The sequence below is a fragment of the Perca flavescens genome, chromosome 1, assembly GCF_004354835.1.
Source record: "Perca flavescens isolate YP-PL-M2 chromosome 1, PFLA_1.0, whole genome shotgun sequence".
NCBI classification, from domain to species: Eukaryota; Metazoa; Chordata; class Actinopteri; order Perciformes; family Percidae; genus Perca; species Perca flavescens.
In genome coordinates, this window is record NC_041331.1 from 12,832,242 (window position 1) to 12,845,203 (window position 12,962).

Consider the following 12,962-nt stretch of genomic DNA (forward strand, 5'->3'; position numbering starts at 1 on the left):
TGATGTGTAACTCAATAATTTGCAGGCAGGCAGCAAGCCTAAAGGCATTCTCCAAAATGACATTGGTAAACACAACAACAGATGCTTTTCTTGGGGAATTGGTTTCCAGAGCCTGTGTGCTGTGCTTAAACATGTCATTGCCAAAAACTGACTTAAATTATTCAAAGTACCAAAGAAAATCGCATTCCATTAATGAAATACATTGGAGCCCAATCATTTTGTCTTAAAAAACACACAATCTCTTAAAGTGCATTTTGTTTCAATGTGCCACTGAACTGTACACAGAAAAGCTGTTGTTGTCAGTGTTGGTCTTCAAAACCCTCAGAGCTGCTGATTTTCCGTCCCACCAGGTAGTAAATTGCATTTATTCCCAAGTGTAACTCATTTTCTTGATAGCTGGAATGAAAACCAGCTGGACTCTGAAGCGGTGTCCCAATCCATGGACGCTACCCCCTTCTGAGTCAGCATTTCAAAACCTAGTACATTGTAACAGGTTGACAGGGCTATATAATATATATAATATCGTTGCATTGTAGAAAAATCTGGGAAAAATAATAACAAGGTGTACTCCATGCCCCAAATTACAAGACCACACATAATATCTTCACCCTATCCACCCCAAATGCTTATTTTTTTATTTGTGAAGGTTGTATGTTTAAGCTAAAACTGGGTGTTAAATTGGTGTTTAAACTTTGTAAATTGTATACATTTTACTATTCACACTGTAACTCAACAGTTATGGACCTTAAAGGTGAAGTAAGCGATGCTGCGCGAAGATTTTAAATATTTGAACTTAACTGCCATTACTCACTTTCCTATAACGACGAGAGCCCTCATCAGTTTTCATTCCTTTGAAATCACGGAGGTTTCTGCAGCGATACAAACACATTTAATCCTGTATTAGCCAACCTACACTGGCTGCCAGTCATGTTCCGTATTGATTTTAAAATTGTAATTCAATGGCCAAGTTGGAAATGTTCATTTAAAGGGGTTTGCATTATTGCACTATTAGCTTTGGTATCTGTGCGACTCAAGAGGAGCAAACAACAACACTATGGTGAATTTTTCACTAATCCTGTTAAGGGAGGATGAGAGGGTTCAGACCAATAGTACTTAGTCTTTTCAAAGGCAATACCTTCATTTAGCTGCATCAACTAAAGTGGCAGCCCCTAAAATGGGACAGAAGTTGTGTGGTTAGAAAAGAAATCAAACTGTCTGATGACGATGCCCAATAGTAACCATCAATATTCTTTAAATAAGCTCCTTTGCATCCCACAAATATATTTAGGAATATTTCCTGCTCAGACCACCACATGTGGAATATTATTGTGTCAGCCTCATTAAGAATCTTTATCTTCTGAACCTAACAGCAAAGGAGCCAAGCGCAGACTGAAAAATCCACCACAAAGCTCTCAGACGACAGCGTGAAGGCAGAGGGAGGCAGCAGCAAAAAGACAAAGCCACATGAATACAACTGAGCGGACGGCATATCATCCCAAATGCAGAACTCCTGTATTGCCTGAAGGATCTTTCTAAGAGCACACACTTGCGCACTCTCACAAAAAACAAAATGTGCGCCCACACACTGACACACACACGTTTAAACACACACACACACACACACACACACAGCTACACGTACGCATATCGGCATTGTTTGCAAAAGCTGAGACACTGGAATTGTCAACAAATTTCAAACTGTCATCTGCAAACCTCCATAGTAAAATGGCATGCATTCTAGAAATTCTTTTTAAAAAGGTAGCAATGGCACTGGTAACTTGTTTCATGATTGTTCATTTGTTGTTTACTTATCTGAGTTTTATTCTGAGTAAGGACACTGCGTTCTAAATGTGTGATCTTTCTAGAAAAATCCCTTTGCACTGGTGAGGTCTGACAATGTATCCTGTGATAAGTATATCAATTGACACATAAAAAATACTACTACTATTACTACTACCCAACTTAAAATATTGTTTGTCACTCATTGTAGCAAGGTTAATTTACTCTTCCACATTTTGAATTATAGAGGCTCAAGTTGGCTGGCCAACTGTTCAACATTTAATATTTCAGCACTCAAGGCAAAGAGCCAAAGACTCACAATGGGTCGTCTCCCTGAGAATGTGCCATGCACTGAGTAGTAATTCCTAGCTACATGTATCTGTGTTATCTGACCTTTATGTGTCCTTTCAATAAACTGTAATTTTCAGTAAATGTGTGAAGAATAAATGGTTATTCGTGGGAAAGAACTGAGTGCGTATGTTTGTGATCAACAGAGGAAAAGGTTGCCTGTGCAGAGAGCAATCAAGATGTACCTTGTGAATGTTAATGACATGTCTACACTAGTAGAAGAGAGACAACGACACATCTGTGTTCAGAACAAAATTAGTATTTTCCAAAAGAGAAATTATTCATCACAGAATTTTAGAAAGACTTGACTTTTTGAATAATCATTTGAGACAAAGGAGGAAAGTCACAGCATGACCTTTTTTGTTCTAGCAGACCGAAATGTTAATCCAGCTTTCTTTTACGGAGTACTTCTAAATATTCTGTGACCTGTATCAGCGCAAATCTTCATACACTATTTGTAGAAGATTATTTAAGATGGTGCATTTGTCATTTGTTTATTAAAGTCTTACTTCATCACTGAAAACTACATTTAAATGTGCTGCCTCCAGCATTACTGTATAAGCTTGACACCAGCCAAATGCAGCAATTATTTTCATCATTGATTAATCTGCTGATTCTTTTGATTAATTAATTAATCTTTTGGTAAAAAAAAAAGCCCTTACAATAACCCAGTCCCAGTCATAAAATGTCTTCAATTGTCTTTTCGATATACAATACTATTCCGTAAGACAAGGAACATCAACAAGTTCTCACTTTTAAAAAGCTGAAAACAATAAATGTCTAGATTTGTGGCTTAAAAACTGACTATAATGATTATTCCATTATCAAAATAGTTGGTAGTGTTCTGTTAATTAACAAATAGATGAAATGATAAAGCACTAGAGCTGCAACCATTAGTCAACTTTTTGGATTGGAATTGTAAACAAATAAGTATTATTAATATGTATTTAACAACATTCATGTAGCCAACACATATTGACTGCAAGGACTTTTTTTAAATGAATGAGAAAACAGCACAACATGATGTTTGCTGCAAAGAAATGCTCTAGCACTATGGGATAATGATCGCAAATATTACTCTAAAGGGTCTTTCAGACTGAAAACAAAGCAGATTTTAGAGGTGGCCTGATTGCTTAAAATGTCAATGCAAAGTGGATGCAAATTATACATGTGAGGCACAAAACTGAGACAAAGACACGACCGGGTAAGTTAAAAAGGTTTCAAATTATCCAAACATTTGTGCTTATGTCGAGGCTGAATGACTTCGCTTCATGAATGTTTAGCACGATCGAATGGGATAATGGACTGGAAGAAAACAAAAAAGTGGAGTTCAGTCAAGATCAGTCAGGGTCAAACAGTAGTCACACAATAAAAAAGGTGAATAAACAAGGAATTAAAAAACACTTTGGAGGTTAAATTTGCACAGAGAATGTATGTAAAGAAAGAAGAAAAAGCATTAAAGCATAAAAACAGGTTTTTAAAAGCTACAGCTACGCCCTCCCTTTCCAGTGCCTTTATTACCCTAAAACACCCATCAGTCTCCACCTGAAGAGGGGTGCCATCAATGTAATTCTTCAATGTTATGGCAGTATGGAGAGTTTGTCGTTGTCACCATTTGAAAACTTGATCCAAATTTTGAAAGACATCTCTCATTGTTTTTGGAGTCCATATTAGTTTGTTTAAAACCTCTTTGGCTCATTTTTGTGTTTTGAAAGCTTTACTCAGCTTTGTGGTCACAGCATCCCCTTCATGTGACATTTGGTGCGGTCACTGGATTCAAGAGTGTCCATGCTGGAAAATGTTAGGCGACAGGTGCACAGCTCTATATTAAGGCCAGTAATCCATCTTTTTTGCAAATTTGAGAGCCTCCTCCAGGTCAGTTCTATGTCTTGCTGAGAGCAAACAAAAGGGCCCGTAGCCAGGATTTGGAGACCAATGACAGACCTTGCAAATGCTGCCATTAAATCTCAGAGCTGCCAGTGGCCGGAGCGGTAGGAGGGGAGAAGAAAGATGGTCAAGCTTGCTATGAAGTAAACAGGCTTGGGATTTGATCAAAGTCACAGTGTGATTTTTGTATGCCATCTTCATTTACTGCATCCCATTCACAGCTTGTGGAAATTATATATTTTTACTCAGACTTAATCTTTGCTGAGCACCCAGCCAATGGGGAAATGGTTTTTGTGTAACAAAATACTGTCTATTGTAAATATAATACAATTTATTGATCAACCATTTAGGAGAGACAGGTCATAAGAACCATCAAACCAGCAACAATTCAAGAGTGGTTCTCTATCAGAATAAGAAATGTATAAAAAGAAGATGGTGAACTCTGTGACGATATGGGTGAGATTCCCTGCATCACCACTTGTCCCTTGTGCATGTCTACATAATTTTGTCCACATATGATTTGTTTGTGTTAGAATTGTTAAATTCAAGTACTGGGGTCTATTTCACAAAAGCAGAATCTATAAATCCAGGATAAAGCGAGACTTGACCTAGTCTAATCAGTGCACCCTGGCTCACGGCTTTCCTTAACAGACCGTGAGGTCGAGCACAGATTTACTGATGCTAAAATAGAGAATACAGAAACACCACCCTCCGCTGCAAAAAAAAAAACGGTGAGAGAAAGCATGGCAGACAATCGTGGACCGACTGAATGCGTAAGCAGCCTAAATATATAAATTTACTGACTAATGCTCTCAACTGAAACCATCATAATCATATCATTCAAGGAGTTAGGCTAGATTGGTTAGGCTCTACTCTTTTGCCTTAAAAGTGAGCAGAAGATAATATTACTCAGGAAAATTTCCATGAAGATCAATTACAACCACTAATCCACATTCCTAGAATAGGAATAGATGCACAAATCTCTCTCTCTCTCTCTCTCTCTCTCTCTCTCTCTCTCTCTCTCTCTCTTTCTCTCTCTCTTTCTCTCTCATGGGCAATAATATAAAGTAAGTAGCATTAACTTCTACTGCTTGCTTTTAAGTTAAAGTGTACAAATGTATATTTTTAGACCATCATTCAGTCGGTCCGCTATTGTCTGCCACGCTTTTTCTTGCTGTTTTTAAATATTTTTTTTTACAGCGGCCGAGTTTCCTTCTTTAGATAGTATATGCTTTGCTTCCTTGTATATATGGAGATAAAAAGAAAGACACTGAAAGAATTGGACTCTGAAATCGATAAACTATAAAGAGAATTAAGTGATACATTCAATGCACACTGTAAACATGGCTGTAACATAGAGTACTCATCAGTTATTTTTTCCCCAGCAAAATATAAGGAAAAAAAACATTGAGGTGTCCTCTCCCTGTTGTTTCATGAATGTACAGTAGTCTATAGCCTACACTATATAGTTACTGGGACTATAATTTGGGAGGATTGTATAATTTTTGATAAGTTTCATAATTGTAAAATCCTCCCAAATTATAGTCTCAGTTCAATGGACAAAACACAAATGATGTGCTAAGAATGCCAAATAAAATACACATGGAAGAGTAACATACATGACCCTGTATTGTTAAATAATACATACAAAAGAAATAAATTAACTAAAATGATTAAAAACATATTGGTCTCTGACCAGTCTGCCACAATTATAGAAACACACTTGTATAGGACTTTATTCTGTATATTGCCCTTATCACTGACTTTAATGAAAACTAATTTGCAACTTTATCAACAATTTCTAATCATCTTAATAACTCCCATGCTATATTCATCAAACTTCTAAAAATATGAACAGCAGTCATATAGTTATACAAAATAAAGGTGTTAAAATAATAACAGAACTTAACTGAACAGCAATATGTACCTGTGGTATTTTAATGCAGACTTATAAAAATAAGGTAATTGTGTGCTGGAGTGACTGCTGAGTGAACAGAAAGGGCAGCAGGATTAATCGAGCTTGGCTGTTAGCGAGTTAGCCTGTAGGCTGTTTGTCTGGTCCACCATGCAAGAATGTTTGGGGTGGAGCCGCCGAGCATTTCCTGATGTACTCACTGACATCATTGGACAGAACCAACTGATCGGGGTTTTCTTGTGTGTAGAGATATTTCATGTGTTTGTTCGATGCACCTGAGGGGTAATTGGGGGAGTTACTTAGCTCGTAGCTCTTCTCCGTGAACCATCACCTTATCGTGGTGGAGAGGTTTGTGTGTCTCTGTGAACCTGAGGGCTGTGTTGTCTGGAGCTTTGTGCTCCTGGTAGGGTGGTCTCAGGTGAGGGGCCAGACAAAGAATGGTTCAAAAACCCCAATGAAGAAGCAAGGTAGAGATGGAGTGACCCTGCCCGGAGGAAGCCCGGGGCCCCGTCTGGAGCCAGGCCCAGACGGGCGGGCGCGTCGCCGGGCGAGCGCCTGGTGGCGGGTTTGCCACGGAGCCCGGCCGGGCACAGCCCGAACAAGCTACGTGGCTCCCATCTCTCCAGCCCATGGGCCCACCACCTGTGGGAGGAACCGTTGGGGTCGGGTGCGATGCCACATGGGTGGCAGTGAAGGTCAGGGGCCTCGACGGACCAGACCCGGGCGGCAGACGCTGGCTCTGGGGACGTGGAACGTCACCTCTCTGTGGGGAAGGAGCCGGAACTGGTGCGGGAGGTGGGCGCTACCGGTTAGATCTGGTGGGGCTTACCTCACGCACAGTCTCGGTTCTGGAACCATACTCCTGGATAGGGGTTGGACTCTTTTCTTCTCCGGAGTTGCCCAGGGTGTGAGGCGCCGGGCGGGTGTGGGGATACTCACAAGCCCCCAGCTGCGCCCGCTGTGTTGGAGTTTACCCGGTGGACGAGAGGGTCGCCTCCCCACGCCTGCGGGTTGTGGGGGAAAACTCTGACTGTTGTTTGTGCATATGCACCAAACAGGAGTTCGGAGTATTCGGCCTTCTTGAGACCTTGACTGGAGTCCTGCATGGGGCTCCAGTGGGGACTCCATTGTTCTGCTGGGGGACTTCAACGCACGTGGGCAATGATGGAGACACCTGAGAGGCGTGATTGGGAGGAACGGCCTCCCTGATCTAAACCAGAGTGGTTGTTTGTTGTTGGACTTCTGTGCTAGTCATGGATTGTCTATAACGAACACCATGTTCGAACATAGGGATGCTCATAAGTGTACCTGGTACCAGAGCACCCTAGGCCAAGGTCAATGATCGATTTCATAATCGTTTCATCTGATCTGAGGCCGTATGTTTTGGACACTCGGGTGAAGAGAGGGGCAGAGCTGTCAACCGATCACCATCTGGTGGTGAGTTGGGTCAGGGGGTGGGGGAAGACTCTGGACAGACCTGGTAAGCCCAAACGTGTAGTGCGGGTAAATTGGGAACGTCTGGAGGAGGCCCTGTCCGACAGACTTTCAACTCACACCTCCGGGCGGAGCTTTTCGTGCATCCCTGTGGAGGCTGGGGGCATTGAACCCGAGTGGACAATGTTCAAAGTTTCCATTGCTGAAGCTGCGGCGAGGAGCTGTGGTCTTAGGGTCTTAGGTGCCTCAAGGGGCGGTAACCCACGAACACCGTGGTGGACACCGGTGGTCAGGGAAGCCGTCCGACTGAAGAAGGAGTCTTTCCGGGATATGTTATCCCGGAGGACTCCGGAGGCAGTGCAGGGTACCGAAGGGCCCGAAGGGCTGCAGCCTCTGCCGTGAAAGAGGCAAAGCAGCGGGTGTGGGAGAAGTTTGGAGAAGACATGGAGAAGGACTTTCGGTCGGCACCAAAGTGCTTCTGGAAAACTGTTCGCCACCTCAGGAGGGGGGGCGGGGAACCATCCAAGCTGTGTACAGTAAGGATGGGACACTGTTGACCTCAACTGAGGAGGTAATAGGGCGGTGGAAGGAGCACTTTGAGGAACTCCTGAATCCGACTAATACGCCCTCTATGTTAGAGGCAGAGCTGGAGGATAACGGGGATTGTCGCCGATTTCCCAGGCGGAAGTCACTGATGTAGTCAAACAACTACACAGTGGCAAAGCCCCGGGATTGATGAGATCTGTCAAGAAATGCTCAAGGCTCTGGGTGTGGAGGGGCTGTCCTGGTTGACACGCCTCTTCAACATTGCGTGGAAGTCTGGGACGGTGCCAAAGGAGTGGCAGACTGGGGTGGTGGTTCCTCTTTTTTAAAAAGGGGGACCAGAGGGTGTGTGCCAATTATAGGGGTATCACACTTCTCAGCCTCCCTGGTAAAGTCTACTCCAAGGTGCTGGAAAGGAGGGTTCGGCCGATAGTCAAACCTCGGGTTGAGGAGGAACAATGCGGATTCCGTCCTGGTCGTGGAACAACGGACCAGCTCTTCACTCTCGCAAGGATCCTGGAGGGAGCCTGGGAGTATGCCCAACCGGTCTACATGTGTTTTGTGGATTTGGAGAAGGCGTATGACCGGGTCCCCGGGAGATACTGTGGGAGGTGCTGCTGGGAGTATGGGGTGAGGGGTCTCTACTCAGGGCCATCCAATCTCTGTATGACCAAAGTGAGAGCTGTGTCCGGGTTCTCGTAGTAAGTCGGACTCGTTTCAGGTGAGGGTTGGCCTCCGCCAGGGCTGCGCTTTGTCACCAATCCTGTTTGTAATATTTATGGACAGGATATCGAGGCGTAGTCGGGGTGGGGAGGGGTTGCAGTTTGGTGGGCTGGGGATCTCATCGCTGCTCTTTGCAGATGATGTGGTCCTGATGGCATCATCGGCCTGCGACCTTCAGCACTCACTGGATCGGTTCGCAACCGAGTGTGAAGCGGTTGGGATGAGGATCAGCACCTCTAAATCGGAGGCCATGGTTCTCAGCAGGAAACCGATGGAATGCCTCCTCCAGGTAGGGAATGAGTCCTTACCCCAAGTGAAGGAGTTCAAGTACCTTGGGGTTTTGTTCGCGAGTGAGGGACAATGGAGCGGGAGATTGGTCGGAGAATCAGCAGCGGGTGCGGTATTGCATTCAATCTATCGCACCGTTGTGGACGAAAAGAGAGCTGAGCCAGAAGGCAAAGCTCTCGATCTACCGGTCAGTTTTCGTTCCTACCCTCACCTATGGTCATGAAGGCTGGGTCATGACCGAAAGAACGAGATCCAGGGTACAAGCGGCCGAAATGGGTTTCCTCAGGAGGGTGGCTGACGTCTCCCTTAGAGATAGGGTGAGAAGCTCAGTCATCCGTGAGGAGCTCGGAGTAGAGCCGCTGCTCCTTTGCGTCGAAAGGAGCCAGTTGAGGTGGTTCGGGCATCTGGTAAGGATGCCCCCTGGGCGCCTCCCTAGGGAGGTGTTCCAGGCACGTCCAGCTGGGAGGAGGCCTCGGGGAAGACCCAGGACTAGGTGGAGGGATTATATCTCCAACCTGGCCTGGGAACGCCTCGGGATCCCCCAGTCGGAGCTGGTTAATGTTGCTCGGGAAAGGGAAGTTTGGGGTCCCCTGCTGGAGCTGCTCCCCCCGCGACCCGACACCGGATAAGCGGACGAAGATGGATGGATGGATGGATGGACTTAGCTCGTAAAGTGTCCTTTAATTGTGTAGAGGAGCACAAAGTGAGTCTAGCGTTGTGGAGGTTTTTTAATGTTAGAAATGTTTTGTAGGCCCATCTCTGGGATATAGTGGTGCTGTCCAAGGTAGATTGAGAGTCCTATAAAGGCAGTGGCATTTTGCTAGTCAGTAGAAGAAAAGAGGCAGTGCTGCAATAAACACCTGTGTTGGAAAGGATGGATTGATTGTCTACTAAAAAGATTGTTATTATATGTGTCTGACTACATCATGGGAGGATGGTGACGACCTGTTTGGTAATCTCACAAGGTGTTGCCAGAACATTACATTACATGTCATTTAGCTGACTCTTTTATCCGAAGCAACTTACAATTGCTACATATTGGATGTTGCACGCCTCTGGAGAAAATAGGGGTTAAGTGTTTTGCTCAGGGACACATTGGTTGATGTATTTCAGTGGGAATCGAATCCAGATCTCCCACACCAAAGGCATGTTTCATATCCACTGTGCCATCACCACCACCCTGGACCCAGAACACAGAGGTGTGGAACGCAAGTGAGAGTGTTGGAGAGAGGAGTGCTGGGGACGGTTGCTTATGTTGGAGTACAGAATGCGTAGCTTTGTGTTGTCTAAAAGATTTTCAATTCCACATTTCCGAAATGTACCAACAGAATGTTGAGCTACACTTTGCGCAGCTTTCATAGACGTTACCTTTGGATACGGGCAGGCTGAATTTCTAGATAGTTGTGCTAGTGGACAAGTGGATCCTAACACTGGTCCATACACTGCACCCAGTGACCATTTTGACCGGGGATGACTACTGCCAGCCAAAGACGAGAATAAATCCTATATCAAAGCACCTTTTCCTGAAGAAAAATGCTGTTCCAAGAGTGGAGTCCCGCAGACACAGCAGAGGTAAGCTAACGCTATTAGCTAAAGTTACTGTGTTGACCTGGCATCAGCACTGGGGGGTGGGGGGATGGCCGTTGTTGCAACTCAATTTCAGCCAGACAGGGACCCCTGGGGTCTGATATGGCCTATTCCCCGACAGATCATTACATTTTCTGTTATTGCTGTTAGTGTCGTTGTGGTATGTATGAAAAAGTAAGATTATCATTGAGACCGGAGAACAAATGATGTATGCAGGATCACAACAAGACACATCTGTCGCACAAACTATCATCATACACATGGGACTAGGACTGGGTATCGCCACAGATTTTCTGACTCAGTATCTGAGATACCCAACATTAAGGACTCTGATCAGCGTCAGGGGCAAAAAAAAACTTGACAAATTTAATAATACAACATAGTACAATTGTGGATACAGGTTTATTTTTGGTATTTTTTTTTTTTACCAACTTTATCAAATGAAACTTGCTCACAGTAACATTACAGCAAATTTGGGAAGGGGAGCCACCACAACTGAACAGAATGTTAATTCTACAACATAATTCAATGTAGGATTAGTGGACTGCATTCAAATTCATTTCAGTGAATAACATGTTAGCTCTCATTCATTCAAACTTGATTTATAACAATGGAATCCCTAAAACACACACTCATTTTGCAATCACAAATACTTGGAAGAAAAATGTTTTTTGAAAAAGTCCCTGGGGAGCATATTTCTAACTTCAAGTTACATTGAAATGTATTCTACTAGTCAAGTGATGGCCTTTTTCACAGCAGGCTTTTGGACTTGTCATAGTAGGAAAAGCACAGGTGTCACTAAAAACATTCTCTATAGCTGCGTTCTCTTCAACTGTCCCAATAAGCCGTAACAGTGAGCCAGCATGCACAATACCAGGACTCTGAAACTGAAGGATTTTTAACTACTGTATGTTGCTTGCTAGATATTGCTGTGGCGTGCTCACTCTTTAACAATGTCACTGAGATTTCTGTAGAATGAAGGCTCATTTACATTTCTTTCCTCCACTACAACTTTCCCTATGACTTGTGTAAATCCCATCTGTGCTATCTATACGCCCGTGCTTTTTTATTGGACACTTACACGTGTCCGGGATAGAATGCACCAAACAAATCCAGCGCACTCGGCCCCACAGTAACTTCTCATGTGTTGTTATTAAATATCACGATCACCCACTTGAATCAGTCTTGCGTATCTCTAAGTGGAATTATCTTGTAATCACTACATGCATCTCAGCTGTGTAGTTTGTGCATGCTGATGTAAACATGAACAGTCTGGGACGAAAGGTGGCATGAATGAAAAAGTAAACGGCACTGTGGTAAATAGTTTATGTCAAATGACAGCAGCACAAGCGTATAAGATATCTTCATAATCCAGAGTATTGATTTTTCCGATACCAGCTCCGTTTCTCCTGTGTATGAATCGAGTTTGAAGTTTTAGCTTGTGATTATGTGTTTTGTAGGCAATCTGTTATCTAACCGAATCCCAAGTTTTTATAATGCGCTACTGCATCAGTTTAATTAACATTGAGGTTATGGATAGAAGTGGGAGTATTTTTATATGGTTTCATTTTCTACAGCTGTCCACCCAGGTGTACACTTGAGAATAACATTAACATTATTTTTACAATAACAAATGGGGAATTATAATTCAAGACAGCAAAGGTCACCTGTATAATGACTATTTAAACTCTTGCTGTTGGGGCTGATACTGAATTGTGACATACACCAATGACTGCAAAATCTTTATAGTGCGCGTACAAGTGTGTCGGGATTGCCCACTTCATCTGCTCCTTTCTCCACAGCTCTTAAAGCTCAGCTTGCTAATGCGCTGAGAGAGTAAATGATTTTAATGAGGTGGAGGGTTGTGATGGAGGAGCTGCTTTGCACTCCCATCAATTCTGAACACTGTGGGAGGCAAACCTGGGTCAAAAAGCTGGTGCAGATAACGTTTTCTTTAAACACTTATTTTAAACCTGTGTTAAGTACCAGAAAAATGACCACGTGAGCACTAGTGGTGAGCGGTAACATGTATGTCACAGATTAGCATTGCCTTCATTTTTAATATTCTCCAATGATCGCCTAGTACTCATTAGTCCCAGAATTCCGATTTGCGCAAACACCATCCACTGGCCCCCTAATTAGACTGCAGCAGTAGGAACTTATTTACTAATGCAAATGTCTTGTAACCTCCTTGTACCCCCAGGGGTTTAAAATGTATGCATTTCCTCAATTGTCTTTTAATATATCAAAAGCTAAAACCAATTAGGCAAAATTATTAAGGAGGACATGGGATGAGGTTATGATTTTCATTTCTCTTTCAAAATAGGAATAAAAGAGAATATGACATGGAGGTCTTTGAGGCTGCTGATTTTGAGTACTGTAAATGAGATGCCTGTTCTTGTGTAAACTTAGCCACCATTACGTTAATCTAACCATTTGTGGAATAAATCTTCCCTAC

General features: G+C 43.2%; 1 protein-coding gene across 1 annotated transcript in view; it reads left to right on the top strand.

Annotated features, from left to right (window-relative positions):
- luzp2 (leucine zipper protein 2) overlaps positions 1–1,584 on the top strand; it is a 124,276-nt gene extending 122,692 nt beyond the window's left edge. The window contains exon 17 of the mRNA XM_028595879.1: positions 1,371–1,584. Within this exon, the coding sequence (XP_028451680.1) occupies positions 1,371–1,478 (108 nt within the window). The 3' untranslated portion in view covers positions 1,479–1,584. The remainder of the gene's footprint in view (positions 1–1,370) is intronic.
- The last annotated feature ends 11,378 nt before the right edge of the window (positions 1,585–12,962 follow it).